General features: G+C 39.1%; 1 protein-coding gene across 1 annotated transcript in view; it reads right to left on the reverse strand.

The window, feature by feature from the left end:
• The window catches only part of keap1a (kelch-like ECH-associated protein 1a), a 28954-nt gene extending 14755 nt beyond the window's left edge, over positions 1-14199 (reverse strand). The window contains exons 1-2 of the mRNA XM_033642809.2: positions 13988-14199; positions 1139-2019 (exon numbers count right to left, since the gene is read on the reverse strand). Of these exons, the coding sequence (XP_033498700.2) occupies positions 1139-1351 (213 nt within the window). The 5' untranslated portion in view covers positions 1352-2019; positions 13988-14199. The remainder of the gene's footprint in view (positions 1-1138; positions 2020-13987) is intronic.
• Positions 14200-16635: the final 2436 nt, after the last annotated feature.

Consider the following 16635-nt stretch of genomic DNA (forward strand, 5'->3'; position numbering starts at 1 on the left):
GCTGAGGAAGGTTGTTGAGTCTGAGGGGGCCAGTGCTGTCCTGTTTGCTGTTGTGTGCTGGGGCAGCGGGTTGAGGGTACCAGGCGCCAACAGACTCAAGAAACCGATTGGCAAGGCCAGTAACATCGTGGGGTCGGAGCTGGACTCTCTGGTGGCAGTGTCATAGAGTGGGATGCTGTCTAAGATACGTGTCATCTTGGACAATGTCTCCCACCCACTCCACGAAGTGCTGGGCAGACACAGGAGCACATTCAGTGACAGACTCATTCCCCCAAGATGCACCACAGAGCGCCACAGGAAGTCATCCCTGCCTGTATAACTCCTCCCTCAGGGTGTCAGCCGCTCTGGGTCAGTAGACTGGCATCTGGACTTCATTTCTGCATTCATAATTCATAATTATCTACTGGATGCAATTATTCAAATGTGCAATATTTTTCAGTATATGACTTCTCATGCACATAACTGTACATATTTCTTGTGTTAACATTTACTCTATTGATGTATTTATCATAGTTAAATTTCACATTTACAACCTCAGCACAGTGATGATATACAGTTATTTTTTAATATTTTAATATCTTAAGTACCAGTGTTAAACACTGTAGCATAATGCACATATTATTTTAATTTTAACAAACACCAATTTAAAAACATTAGTACTGGCTAATGGTACAATTGTTATTTTAAATGTTGGTATCAGTAAATCGGTGCATCCCTTGTTCAATTAGAAAGTTAATTTGTACATTTTATTATTGTTTATACTTCTGAACTAATTAATTTTAATTATCATTATTATTATTTTTTAACTTAATTAATTTTTGGTTTATTTATATTTTGGTAATAAACACGCAGTACTTTGACTGCTGAGCTGCAGCAAACAACATGGTGGGAGAGGCCTGCCTAGGGCACCAAATGTGCTAGGACCGCCACTAATGCTATTAAACTTTGTCTTTAATTGTATTTTTGGTTCAGATCTTCTGAGCTTGTACTTTAATTTTACTACATTTAGTCCGTTTCAGGGCTTCCATACTCTGCTTGTACCTTATAAGCTTATAAACTTTTACTTCTAAACAAATTTTGAAACAAAAATTCCACAAAATTGCGCAGAACAGATCGTTTATTTCAAAAAGTGCCTCACCTTGAAGTCCACTGTCCTCTCCTTGTATGTGATGTGCAGCACGAGATCGCACAACATCTCCTGCCGCCTGAACTCCTCCATGACCTCGAGGGATTTGGAAGCATGCGTCTCAACTGTGTAGTCAAGATATCCAGACCCGTGCATAGAGGGGACTGCGATAGCCGAGAAATCAGAGTCACGTGTGGGGCGTTTCTTCCTCATAGGGCAATGCATTCTGGGAGAAAGGTATTCCAATTTTTTTTCTCAGTAATTACCTGTTCAGTCTAACTGTCTTGTTCAGTTCAGAGTTGCTAGTTCTTATCCCATTGGGGTCAGACTTTCAGCAGAGGAAATTCCTTTGGTCTTTGTACAGGCTCCAGTGAGCAGATGTCCTGAGTTCCTCCATTTTGCCTCAAATTTAACACAAAAGTCCATTCAGTAAGTAGACATTTCCCAGGGTATTAGGAATGTGGACAGCGTAATGGTACTGTCCATTCCCCGCCACAGCCAGCAGGCAGAGCAAGAAGTCCAGAGAAGAAGCCAGTTGCCACATAAAATACGTTCAACTCATATGTTTCTCTGCACAAAAATGGCAGGTAAACAAACTCGCAGACTGATGGTGAACCACATAATACTCCCTCATCCACAGATCCGGGCTCCAACATGACTGACAGCCTTTGAATCAGGATCAGACAGTTCCAAAAGTACAAGTCAAACCATGATGATTAAATCGCTGCTGGTCCAGATTTTACAGGTTTCAGGTTTTTGAAAGTGATCCATTCTGACATTTCAGAGAGTCCTCTACAATTTCCACAGGAAAAAGGGGGAAGTGGTTGGCAAATGTGTGTAGCTGCACAATCAGATGTATCCTGGCAGAGATTCCTTCTGTTGTGATGCTTATCCTGCAAAAAAAAACAAAACAAAACAGATTGAGTTAAGAGAGATGGGGGACTTTTAGTGGTTAGAAAAGAAACTAATGGAATCAAAATCTCATGTAAATGTGACGTTTTCCCCTCGAGTATGAATGCGTGTGGGTGTGTAAGTGTCACACACCCAGTGTTTCACTTCCTTGCCGCTGAAACAGAAAAGACGTACTCTGTTGAGCTGCTCTCAACCGCAGCTTTCGCCTTGAGGAAATGGCTTTCTGTATTTTTAGTCTGGTTTATTCAAGAAAAGATTCTCTTAAAGTGAAATATTCACATGTTCAGACTGTAAATGGATAATCTGGAATTAATGCTCCTCCATTTTTTATGTTATTTCATTTCTAAAGAGCTGCTTGAATAGATTTATTTTATTTTAAACTAAATAAGATATATAAAAGTTTAGGCTGAACTTTGGCAATATGGTCCCTCTTTAAAATACTGACATATATCATTTCACAGAGTTTATTCTGATATAAGGGAAACCTGTTGGTGGCGGTGGTAGAAAAATCAATCAATCAATTGAAAGAAAGTTAATCTACAACTATTTTGATAATCATTTAAGCAAAAAAACGCCAAACTTTTGATGATTCCAAGTTCTCAAATGTGAGAATTAGCCACTTTTATAAGTCTTACGTTGTAGTAAATTAAAAAAATTGTGGGTTTGGGATTATTAGTTGGACAAAACAAGACATTTGATGATGTCAGTTTGTTGGGGTTTTTGCATCAGGCACCCGGTATCCGAGGACACTTGATCCCCAAGTCCAGTTTATTTGATTAGTGTAAACACTGCATTAGTGTGCCAGGGCACAGAACGCTGATCCACCAACTGTATCAAAACACCTAAGTGGACTGCTGTTTAACATGACTACAAGGTGTTTTTAGGCGATTATGAAACAGTATCTATGCACAAGAGTTGTTGAATGGTAAAAACAGACATAATGAGAGTGGAAGCATCAGACGAATATCCAAGATCTTCTGGCCAAACAAAATCTCCAACCTTCAACTGTGCAAGAAAACAGGTAGCCGGAGCATCACCAAGGAAATCACACACAGATGTCTGAGATGGCAAGGTCATGTGCTAAGAATGGAACAGGGCCAGATCAAGAGAGTCATCTTAAAGGCCAAAACACACCAGCAGCGTACGATGCGTGTCAAAACAGCTGCCCCCATTATTTTCTATTTACAAACCCACATCGGCAGCGCCGCAGCACTTTACGCTATTGTCCTATTTTTCCAGTGTCGCTGCCCATGAAAAAGCGCTATTTTGTACTTCCCAGCCTAGTTGACTGGAGTGTGCAATAGAAATCCGGTTGACGCCCCGCAGCGCAACGCTTTTTGTGCGTGTTGGAGGCGGCACTTGGCGGTGTGTTTTGGCCTAAAGATGGACACCACCAGGCAAAAGAAAATCCAAAAGGACCAAAACCACCTGGTGCAGAATTGTGACAGTGGAGTTGTAAAAGATGAACGTGTCATGGGGAGAGGCGCAACATGCTGCCAGTGATCGAATGCAATGGAAAGAGTTCACTGAAGCCTTATGTCCTATAGGGGATGAAGAGGCGTAAGTATGACACAGTATCAATTTAACACTGATTCCGCTATATCAGATGGCAGTACAGCCCAGATCCGGCTTCATTGCCACCACCAGGTCATGTCCACAGGTGTGTCATTTCCAAGATTCCCAGTCAGAGTCTATGTAAGCAGCAGCGCAATGCATTCTGGTGGTGCCCTGTTGCATTTCCAGAAACAGGGCATCCACTCTGCATTTCCATGAAGTCGAAATAAGGCTACTTCATACAAATCAGGGGCGTCTGGTGCAACTCGCCACCTCTGGAAACTCCTAAAAAACTTTTAAACTAACCGTACTGATCTAAAAATGAAGACAGATTTGGCAACTGCATGGCTCTGCCCTCAAATGTTTAGAAACACACTTTGTTGAACTATTTTCGTAACGTAAAAGACGGCTGGCTAACAAGCCACCATGTTTGTTTGGTTGAAATCCAGTGGCAGACAGCCCTCATGCCTTGTGGCACATCCATCGTCCAATGCTGGTAAGTGCTGCAACTCCTCGTGTCTAAAAAAATACCCCTGTGGACTTGTAGTATTTGACCGGCAGTTAGAGGCTCTGGCATGAGGTGAAGAGCTCTGCACTTGACAGCAGTGGCTCCTTCAGCCAGGAGCAGAACTTTTCCTCACTGCTATAGTGGTCCCCGCCGGGGCAGCAGTGTCCATCTGCAGTGTCCTATTCTACACTGTACAACAACAAAAATGTCACGAAGATGATGACACAATTCAGGTATGGAACAACATTACTAATGTGAAAGGTGAGTGACGGTTAAGTGGAGAGGGGGCAATCATACTCAGGTATGGTACTAATCAATCCTACCTGATATGAAACCACCCTTAGAGGCCAATGATTGGTTGATTAATCAAGAAAACAGCTGTCAGATAACTCAACAATGAAAATAATCAGTAGTTGCAGCCTTAGATCACAAGACCTTAAAGAGCTGGTTCAGTCCTTCGAAAATAAGCTTGACAATTCGTCAGTCAGAACCAGCTGAAACTCTCTTTCCTTCCTCACTTCTTTAAAAAGCTCAGCTGAACGGCAGGCTGTAAATAGTCACAATCAAAGTGTGTGAGTCACAGCAGAGGGACTGAGAGTCTGCAGTCGGCAGCCGGCTAACAAACATATCCAGAACATACATTCACACTATTTAAAGCAACACAAGGTATGAATGAATTCCTACCAGACACCAGACGCTGTCGCTGACCAACCGCTCTGCTGTTTCCTTAAATCACATTCACTTCATCTTAAAGGAGTAAAGAAATGAAACCACTCCCTTGTGTCATCTGTGATCCGACTGGAACCTGTTTGACCGTCTATCTTAACTTAATGAATGTCAAGAAAGGAACACACTAATACAATTACCTGCCTCTTACATAATGCGAGATCCACAAATTAAAAGTACACAAACCCTCAGACACTGACTGATCTTGGCATTTCTGATTAAATCTTCAAGGCTGTGTTTGCATATTCATTGATGATAACCCTATAATGTAAATATAGAACAGGCATCAGTGAGTTATGTTTTCATTAGTCTCGCTCACCAGACCTTTCTTAAGAAAAGAAAGGTCTGGCTGGGCCGACTCTCACTGTGAGATTGGAGAAAAAAACGCCCCGGCTGCTTGTAATTCTTTCAACCAATCACAATCGTTCTGGGCGGTGCCACAGCAACGGTGCGCTTGCAAAAATATTGCCGGGGGGAAACAGGTTTTGGTGTAACACGCCCATAAAAATATCGCCTACAGGATGCGAACCATGGCAGAAAAATGGCTACATCCCCGCAAGATCAAACACCGCAAAAGTTAGTAAAAGGCGTGTTGAAAACGGTTGAAAACTGCTACACAACCGGAGTTGGTAGGGCGGGACTTCAGCGGGTGGCTTGTTCCGCCCAATAAGAGGCTGATCTCTGCAGCAAACTTCTGCCCACTCAGACTATGTTTTCATTTAAAGATCTTTTGACCAGCAGAAGACGTGATGTAATCACTGTATGTGGGTATTATGGTGCGTTTGTCTCTAATAAAGCACTGATTGTGGGTCTCATTAGATTTTTGTCAGTCAAAGGTCCAGTGTGTAGGGTTTAGTTTGGATCTGTCAGCAGAGATGGAATTTAATATTAATAATTATGTTTCATTAGCGTATAATCACCTGACACAAAAAAAGCCCTTCCTATCTACATAGGGAGCGCGTCCTTATCCAAGGAGTCCACCATGTTGTTTATACAGTAGCTCGGAACGGACAAACCAAACAGGGATGCACAATATTGGATTTTTTTGCCGATATGCTGAGAAGTAACAACCTAATGAAAATGAGGCAGGGAAGTAAGTGTATATATCGATATCGGTATTAGTTATCTGTCAAAAGGTCAGATTTATGTTATCTGACTCTAAATTGCAGGCTAGCTGTTTCTCCTTGCTTACAGTCTTTATACTATGCTAAGCTAACCATCTCCTGGATGTAGCATTATACATATTTAATGGACAGGTGTGAGAGTGGTATCAATCTCCTTATCTAACTCAAAGCCTTTTTCCCTAAATGCTGAACTACTCCTGAAAGATAAACATGTTTGATAAGGATCCCTTGGTTAGGTTATCAAAAAAATGTCATCACATGCGAGCAGAACGTTTTACAATCTCAGAACCCAGCGGCTATCGTCTAACAATGATAAAGCCACTAGGGCGAGGGCAAATATTTTAGGCTGATCGGGTGTGACAAGCAAATATCCGAGCCCAGACTTCCTCTTCCGTGTGCCAGTAATTTCAGGTAATCTCTATAAACAGATATCTGAATATGAATGCAGAAAAAAAAAAAGAATAAAAAGCTATCGTGTCTTGTGACTATAGCCAGTGGGCTCTGAGAGTGTGCTTCAGCCAATGCGTTCCGCCTCTCCACACGGTCTGTTTACCTGCTGTTCAAACGTGACTGCTCAATACAACTCGACCTACAAACCCACTATAATAATATAATAATATAATAATAATGATATTTATTTAGCACTCATCTAAACAAGGTTACAGAGTGCTTCATGAAGTGTATAAAAATCACAAAAGTACAAATGAGATATTAAAAAGGAAAGTTTTCTTTTTTCTCTTTTTTTTTCACAAATATATTCATTGAGGTTTTTCGTTTTAATACAAGAACAATAAAAACACACACCCGTAATACAACGATAATAATGAGAACATAGAAAGAAAAGAGAAAGAAAAAAAAAGAAAAAGAAAAAAAAATAACAGATAATAATTGAGCCATATGTGGGGAATCAAAAAGAGTGGAGTTACAGTCTACAACAAATAAAACAAAATATATAAAATGGGTAAGCAAAGGTCAATTTTTCTAGGGCTAAGCTGTGAGAAAGTTTTGATAGCAACTGTGTAGTAGAAGGCTTTTCTGTGTTTTTCCAAAAAATGGCTATGGTATATTTGGCATGAAGGAGAGATAGAATAATCATATTTTTTTTAGTGTTATTGAGTTTCAGGGTCATTGGGAACAAACCGAGAATGCAAAGTTTCGGACAGAGTGGTATTGGGGTCAAAGCTATTTTGGATAGTATAAGAAGTACATCCTTCCAAAATTCTTTAATCTTTGGGCAACCCCATATGCAATGAAATAGTGTGCCTTTTTTGGTGTTACATTTCACGCATTGGTCTGGGTTGTTATTATCAAAATGGTGCAGGAGGGCCGGAGTTACATAAGTACGCATTATCCATTTGTATTGCAGGAGTCTAAATGTGGTGTTTGACTCTGTGGTTCATGACAGATGTGTTGCCAGTCATCGTTTGTAATTTCCGAATCTAGATCATTGCACCAAGCTAGTCTCTTCTTTTCTGAGGACTCTTGTGAGTTAGTTTTCAGAGGGTTATATAATAAGGAAATTTGACCACGGCTACTTGAGTGATGAACTACTATTTTTTTCCAGCTCATTGAGGGCGGGGCATATTTGGACTTACTGACGTCATACTGTTACCCACGGCAACAACAAGCATGGCTCAAAGCGAAATTACTACTGACTCCAAAAAGAGGAGCAGCTTCAGTAGTGTGGAATAAACTGTGGCGTCCTGAATATTTTATGAACAGCTCTTCTCAGACACTTTCAGTGAGTTACTGCTCAGAGGGAACTCATTCAGCGGCTCCTCTGGCAGCAGCACAGCGTCTCTCCCTCTCCTCTCCTCTCCTCTCCTCTCTCGCTGTACGCACACAGGAGTCGGTGTCTTCAAGTGATTTCATCATAAACCTTTGGTAATGTCAACCTACGTGATGCTTGTGGCTCGACAAAAAACTCCATATATGTGACTGTGATAGTTGTGGTATCATAACAGCCTGTCACAGGTTACGGCATGATGATTAGAGGAGAAATGTCAGAGCATAAAGGTCCAGGCGGAAAAAAACAACTCAATTATTTAGGATTTTACTTAAAGAAGGAAATCACCTTTTGATTTACATATATAGATCCCAGGGGACATGGTTTGTATTTGGGAGCTGTTTAAATGTGTAATTTGTGGTAGATTTTATTTTGTTGAACTATTAATATTGTATACAGAATCTGAATCTCACTCTGAGTTACTGTTGTTGTTCACAAACTAAATATGAGAGATCATATTTGTTTAGTTTTTACTGAATATTTGAAGACAAACTGTAAAACTATATCACATATTGTGTTGCAATTCTATTTGATTAAATTTATACTAATATATACATATATTTTTACTAATTTGTCATATCATCAAAAATATCTTTATCACAAAAAATACCTTGAAATATTGTGATATCATTTTAGGGCCATATCGCCCATCCCTAATTCTAAATAGATAAATAAATTCTGTGATACTGCCGAGGATCGGACCGCCAAGGCCCCCGCCTTTGTCTGCTGCCCAAGGAGCTCGGACATCCGAGCTCGGACATCCGGGAGGGACTCGGAGTAGAGCTGCTGCTCCTCCACATTGAGAGGAGCCAGTTGAGGTGGTTCGGGCATCTGGTAAGGATGCCTTCCGGACGCCTCCCTTGGGAGGTATTTCGGGCATGTCCAACCGGGAGGAGACCTCTGGGCCGCCCCAGGACACGCTGGAGGGATTACATCACCCGGCTGGCCTGGGAACGCCTCGGGGTTCCCGCGGAAGAGCTGACGGAAGTGGCTGGGGAGAGGACTGTCTGGGCTTCTTTGCTGAGGCTGCTGCCCCTGCGACCCGGACCCGGATAAGTGGAGGACGACGAGTATGAGTACGAGCGCGAGTATGAGTACGAATTCTGTGATACCCTGAAACTGTGATATGTTCTGAGGCGGTTATCATACCGTGAAAATCTCATACCATTGCAACCCTAGTCAGTGCTCTGTAATGGAGACACACAAAATCATACTATGTCTTTGGCATTTCTGTACTGCAGTTTAATTTAGCGATAATATAGTCCCGTCTGGAGAATCAATCGGACTCTGCTAATAGAAGAAAAGGAAGCTGTTCAGCTGTTACTTTGAGGAGGACTGTATCTTTAAGTACTCTGTCTCACATGATCAAAAGGCATCTCGAAATGTGGCGGACAGACACGCTTTAATTTGTTGAATGCATGCAGTCACCAGCATCAAAAACACAGTATATTTCTGTTACAGGCTGCTGATTAGAGATCAAGATCAACAAATAACTCAATTCTCTTACCCTTATTTTTCATTTATGCTTTCTAAGTTTGGAATATTTCATCATGCTTAATTGCAGTGCTTCAGATTTACCTACAGATTCCACGATACAAAGTTTAGCTTGTGTCTTTACACAACACTGCAAACCCTTAGCGTATCGGGCAAATATCTGCATTCCACAGGCTATCTCTCGCCGCTGCAGCTCGAGGCAGAACAAATCAGCTCTTGAGTTAGAGAGCGAGAAAATACTTCTGCTATGCTGCCTGTTAGCTGCAGCATATGCATGTGTGTAGAAAGCCTGAGAATCAACAACAGCTGATCCCTTTTGCGCATGAAAGAGACAGACTCTGATCCTATAGCGACAAAACCACTCTGACCCTGTGAGAGCCAAAGCAACAGACTACTGATGTTTTCATTTTACGAGCATTATTTGTTTTTGTGTACCAGCAGCATCGATCAGAAACTGTTTTACTGAGCAAAGCACAGGAAGGTTACTGCTGGTTTGCAGCTTTGCAGAGGTTGCACAATCCAATCTGCTCCCTCACCTCTCGCCCTACAGTCTGTCAGTCCGCTGGTCATATGACCAAAAGTGTGAGACGGGAAGGGAGGGAGAGCGATGCAGAGAGAGGGAGAATTTGAGGGCAACATACTGTTAGCAAGGGGAGAGGTAAACAAAGCAGGAGATGGCAGGGACTAAAATGACCTTAGGTTTAACTGAGGGAAGATTTAAGAGGGAGAAAGGGGAGTGAGAGTCATTAATACAGCTCAATTCTCCATAAAGGGCCATTGTTCTTTCTCGGATATATCAGCCTGTCCTGCTCTCCTGATCAGGCTTTAACGAGGGGTTAACAGTGAATGACTGTACAGTAAATACTACACAGAGCCTGGCTACTATATAAAGCATTGCTCAAGCCTGCCGGAACAGTGTGTGAACACAGTGACACAAGTTCTGGCAGGTTTACTCATTTCACCTATCAGTGCTTGTTTGACCAAGGTCCTGAGTGCTGTTTGGTTTTGTCAGGTTTGTTCCTCAAATGCCTGCAAGTGAGAAGATGATTCATTGATAAAAATGATTTAGTTACTGATTGATTTCAGGACAGAGATGTGTCATCCTCATTAGATTCAATTTGTACTTTTGAGCCACTGAAAAAATACGAGAATTATAAAAGGAAAAACCAACACAATCATCATGACTCATCGATTTTGGCATCAAGACTGTTTGTTTTTCATAAATCACAGGCCTGGCTTAGCGCAGAATTTATAAGAAGTAACCAGAGAGGCCGAGTTAACCATTTACAGACTGTTTCTGTTGGCAGATGGTCGACAGCAGTTCGGGAACACGTCAGCCTGTGCAGTCAGCTTTGACCTGAACGTTCAGCATGCAGACAGGACTGTATAAGGAGTGTAGACACGCTTGTTTAACTTTGACAGAGTGTTGTCGAAAACTGCTGAGCTGCAATGACCACACATCTTTTGCAATGTCTGGTATCAGCAGTGGCACAAGCTCTTCTGCCTTGTCATCTTTCAGCTGCCCTGAGGATGATTAGGGTCAAAGGTTTCTGATGACAAGAGTGTTTTTTTAACATTTCATGATGATGCTGTTGATATTTTGGAAATAGATAAATTTAAAAGCCTCCCCTGAAGACATTTAATGGTTAGAGACTTCAGTCAGGTGCTGCACACTAATACTGTAACCTCAAATACACTTGAGAATGAAGATTTAAAGGAATACTTGACTCACAAAATGATCATTTGTATATCAGTTACTCGCCCCATGTTACCTTAAATTCACAAAGAAAACTTTGTTTTACTGGTATGGGACCACGGTGAACGAAGAATCCAAAAACAGAGAAAACTCTTGATAGATTGAAGTAATAGGGGTCCATGTTTAACAACTCTCACACAACTCCTGCAGTATAATCAAAGTCTAATTTATCCAGTCATACGCTCAGTGTGAGATGCAGCCCCCTTTTTTAATCCATTCATTCAACAGTTTCTCTGTTTTTGGATTCTTCGTTTACTGTAGAGGAGAAAAAGTTACCACAAGGTGAGTAATTCATAAAGAAACAATCATTTTGTGGGTGAAGTATTCCTTCAACAGTGCCCACTGCTGCCTCCTGACCACAAACTCACCACATCAGAAACACTGAATAAACAGTGTGCTGATTTACAACTAAACAAAGGAAAATTCCTTTGTTATCTGTGGTTAAAACAAAAGTGTGTGCACAGCAACATTTAGGAACATGCTGACCAGACATGATGACGTACTGACACATGTGTTGTAACAAAACATGTTGTAATATTCCAGTGTGTGTTGTAGTCAGTGGAGCCAGAAGTGATTATTGTCCTCTTAATTCATTTGAGTAACCAATGGAACGTTTGGTCTATAAAATGTAAAAAACAAACTATAAACCAAGTTCATATACTTGCAGAACTTGGTTGATGAGGCTGTCAAAACTATTAATCGGCTAACTGATTTATCAACTAATTGCTTAAGCCCCAGTTTATTTGTACAATATTTCATCCTTTCCCTTGATGATGTTATGTTGTTATACATGTTATGTCTTGTTATATCTGTTATGTTATATCTTCTGTTATATCAACTCTGTCACGTTTTATTTTATTTTATTTCATTTGATATCATAAAGATTAAACAATCTGTTAATCAAGGAAATAATCAAAAGAGGACTTACTATGGAATATAATGACTGCATCCTTCTAGAGCTGCAACTAAGTTTTATCTTTATAATAGATGAACATGCTTCTTTTATTGATTAGTTGATTAATAGTTTGGTCTATAGCATGTCAGAAAAGAGTAAAAACTGCATGCACTGGTGGTATCTAATTATCTAAAGTCCTGTACCTAAGTACAATTTAAAAGTACTGTTACTTAACTTGAGTATTTCCATTTTATGCTGCTTTATATTTCAACTCCACTACACCTCAGAGGCAAATATTGTACTCTTTACTTCACTGCATTCATCTTTAAGCTTTAGTTACAACTTTCTTTGTAAACTTAGACAATCATTACATAATATCAACAACTAAAACAAATACATTGTGATTTACTATCAATGATTAAACTACCAAGCAGTTTATAAAGCAATAGACATAAGCTCCACCTTTATTGACTGCAACATTAAAGCTATAAAACAATAACATGATAAACATTAAACTGAAATGGGGCACTCCGCATAATGAGTACTTTTACTTTTTGTACATGAGTAAAAGTGTAAAACTATAATATACTTAAGTATGATTTTAAACGCATGACTACTTAAGTTAGTACTTAATTACTTCTAGACAAACTCTCTTTTAAATCTTCTCTTAAAAATCACTTACTGTGAGACGTTTTCTTAACTGATGGCACTTTTTATACTATTTTATCCTGTTTACTTTATCTCGTACGTGTTTTTTTTTTTAAGTTATTATTGTTTTTATTGTAATTTTGTTTTGAAATGTGTTATATACACTCAGCAGCCACTTTATTAGGTACACCTTGCTACCTTGCTAGTACCAGGTTGGACCCTCTTTTGCCTTCAGAGCTGCCTTAATTCTTGTTGTCATAGATTCAACAAGGTGCTGGAAACATTCCTCAGAGATTTTGGTCCATATTGACATGATAGCATCACGACCCCCCCCCCCTTGCTTTCTTTTTGTTTTTTGTTTAGTTGTCCATTTTATTTTATTTAAAAAAATATTTTCTATACCTATTTATGTATTATTTTATTGTTTTAAACAGGATGATAAATAGAATGATGCGTTTTATTGTATATATTATATTTTGCAATTTTTGTGTCTTTTTCTATACATGTATGACAAATCACCTTTAAGGATATTTTTGATTTTTGACTCGTAGAATATTTGTAGAATATTGTTTTTTTTTTTTTTAATATTTATTTTATATATTGTGCCAGATTTTCCGCTCTCACTTTTTTAAAATGTATTATTTTGTTTTCTTTTTGTTTTTTGTTGTTAGTTTTATTTTGAAAAAAAAAGGGTTTTCTATAACTATTCATCTATTTTTTCATTGTTGTAATAGAGCGATAAATAGAACACATTTTATTAAACATTATATTTTGCAAATTTTGTATCTTTTTCTATACATGTATGACAAATCATCTTTAAGTATATATATATTAATATATTTTCAATATTTATTTTATATAATGTGCCAGAATTTTTGTTCTCACTTTTTTTAAATTTATTAATTTTTCTTTTTTTTTTAACCGTTAATTTTATTTTATTTTAAAAAAATGTTTTCTAAAACTATGTATCTATGTTTTTGTTGTTTTAAATAAATAGAAAATACATGAAAAATAAATAGGACTGATAGAATATTTGTGGAATATTTTTTTTATATTTTTTTCCAGCTGTAAACAGACGATGATTTAAACTTTTAATCACTTATTTCAGCTGTCAGCGATTAATTTTCTTTGATCGACTATTTAGCAGTTGTTTCCGCTCTTTAAAGCGTTATATTTTACGCAGACTGACATAAAGTTTCAATTCCCCCTCAGGAGTCTGCGCACAACCGAGGAAACAAACTGAGAGGTCGACAACTAAAGTATAAAGCACCGGATATCTTATCTTGCCCTGAACATAAACACTGTTGTAACTGCGACATGGCAACACAACAACTGTCTCGAGCGCTGCTGTGAGATCCCACGCACAATAACGTTTGAATATATCAGTGATTTGTCCACAGGGCGCGTCCACTCAGCACATGAACCCGACACTTTCCACTTTAAAACACATCCACTCACCCAGAGCAGGGCTTCAATGGCAGCTGGTAAACTCCATGTCACATGAGAGAAGCACCGAAATCACTTCAGGGAGTTTCCGCTCGACTTGTCCGACCGCAGGAGGTCTTTCCCCGGCCGCTGGCTGAAGCTCTCCGCCCTGTCAGGAAACCAGCGGATCTGTGTTCACGGTAATGTGCGGAGCTGCTGCTCTGCGTCGCCACGGGCACACATCCAAAGGCTGCTATGCTGGTGGAGGAGGAATTTATGCATCAACATGACTCTGCAACTCTTGAGTACACTGCAAACAATGTACGCATGTACAGCGACCTACATGGCAACAAGTCAGGAGAAGCATTCCTCAAACTGAAACTGAACCTCGGCCAAAGTAGGACACATGCAGGAATTATTATATAACTGTTACCCTGCTGAATACACGCTGCTGCAGGAGCATATCAAGAACCCCCCCACTTATGCATCCGCCCCAAACAAACACACACACACACACACACACACACACACACACACAGAGGGCTACAAAGGAAATCCACAGCAGTTCCCAGGAAGTTTGATCAATGATTCATGCAGAAAAAATAAAACAGACTCTGGATCTGCCCTGACGAATCATCTTGGCTGATGGTGACATGTAATCTATCAGCAGTAGGAGGCAAAGTAAATCCCATAATACCATGTACAGTTTGAGGGATTTAAGTAAAGGACACTTTATCTGCTACAACAATATCCCACGAGGAAGTTATAACATTAGACCCATACAGAAATTATACAGCAAACACCACTAGGTATGATACAGTCTCTGTTAAATAAATACTAAATAAATGCAATGTTTTTTGTTTTTTTTTAGCAGACCCCATAGTCTTTTACTATAGGCCTTTACCAAATGTTGGTTTGGTAAAGGTAATTGCAGAACATGAAAAAAAATCAAAATGACAAATCATGTAAATGAATACTTGTAATACACTGGGATACCAACATATATCAATTTATGATCATGGAGTTAGTCCCAGTATTATTTCCTTTGAAAACATCTTAAAATGGTGAAAAAATCATATTGATATTTGTATTTTTTTTCAACAGATACATAATGACATAACATTAAATTTATGGTATTGACAACAGTGAATATTCACTCTTTTTTATTTCATACAAGATATATATTCATTATCTTACAATCACTACCTTTACTATAAAAGGTCACTTCAATGATTTGGTCGAGCATGGTTTTAGACCGTAAAAGAAATCATACTTAACAAAATTATTTCAGTTTTTCTACTGAAATAATTTTGCTAAGTATGATTTCTTTTACGATTTCTGTCCGATGAAAAACACGTTTCTCCACTTTTGATGATTTTGACTTTCTACACGCTTTTTGATGGACACTTCTGACAGCCAATGGAGATACGTGTTGAACAGATGATGTAATAGACGTCTTTCCATTGGTCATTTGGATATCAAACGCTAACGGTTGCTAGGGGATATTATGGACACTCCATGCACTGTAGAAAGTCAAAATCGTCATGTTGGACAAGCTTAGTTTCACTACATTTACCATAAAAGGCCAAATAAAGCGTTTGGTAGAGCATGTTTTTAAAAAATTATATGACCCTTATTAGATTTTTAGTTTTTGCCTAAAGTTACATAAATGTGTTCAGTGAGACCTCTGAAACTGTAACATCTTGCACAAACATGCCTACCTTTGAAAGTCCCACCACACACAGCCTCCTCATGATCTGGAGTGACTTCTTTGTTACTAACTTCCTGTAGGAGTCAAATTGAAAAGACACAGCGACATCTAATGGACATATTTTAGCTTAATATACCTAAACCGAATGGTAGAGATAACTCAGTCAGGTTGAGTTAAATTCAACATATTTTTCATTAAGACACAGTGACTCAAATAGTGCTCTACCAAATGGTTGAGCAAGACCTTAAAGGTTTAAAAAGGGGGGTTGGGGGTCCTCCTGGAAAAAAACCCACAATTTGAATCCCATTTCCTGTTTTTTAAATACATTTAGGAACTATGGTAAACAAAATCCAGCAAATAATTACGTTGGTCATCGTTAAAAATTCTGCTAGAATAGTCCTAGATATGCCAAATAGTAGGTGGGGAATAGGCACAACAGGACCCCCCCACCCCCAATGGAAATTACACTTCAGTTTCCATCATGAAGACAGCAATGTAACACAAGACAATGCAGTGCCAAAAAATAAATAAATCACATAGCTAAATTTATACAGATAAAGTGAGACAAAAAACAAAAAATACAAATGACATTCAACACAAATACAGCAAAAATGGTGTGGCTATTTACTTTCTGTTATGTTTCTTTAAAAGAACATGAGACCAAACTTTCTTTTGGTAATTATTGGCCCTTTAGGTTAGCGATTCATCCACTCAGCAAAATAAATGCAAGTCCAATCAAGTGTATCACATACCTGATAGTAGGAGGTAGGTGGTAAGATGGTAGCAGAGACCTGTTTCCTAATAAACACAGTTGGGGACATTCAGGTGGTGGTTTATACAACGCCTACCCAAAACTTCTGAGCACTGGTTTCCTAAAGTAGAAGCAAAAGAATAACAGTGAAAAAAAGGAAAGCACTTTCATTTTTCATTTCATTTTGACACCTCCATCTAAGGAGGTATCAGTCATTTC

This window comes from Epinephelus lanceolatus, chromosome 15 (genome assembly GCF_041903045.1).
Source record: "Epinephelus lanceolatus isolate andai-2023 chromosome 15, ASM4190304v1, whole genome shotgun sequence".
Classification (NCBI taxonomy): Eukaryota; Metazoa; Chordata; class Actinopteri; order Perciformes; family Serranidae; genus Epinephelus; species Epinephelus lanceolatus.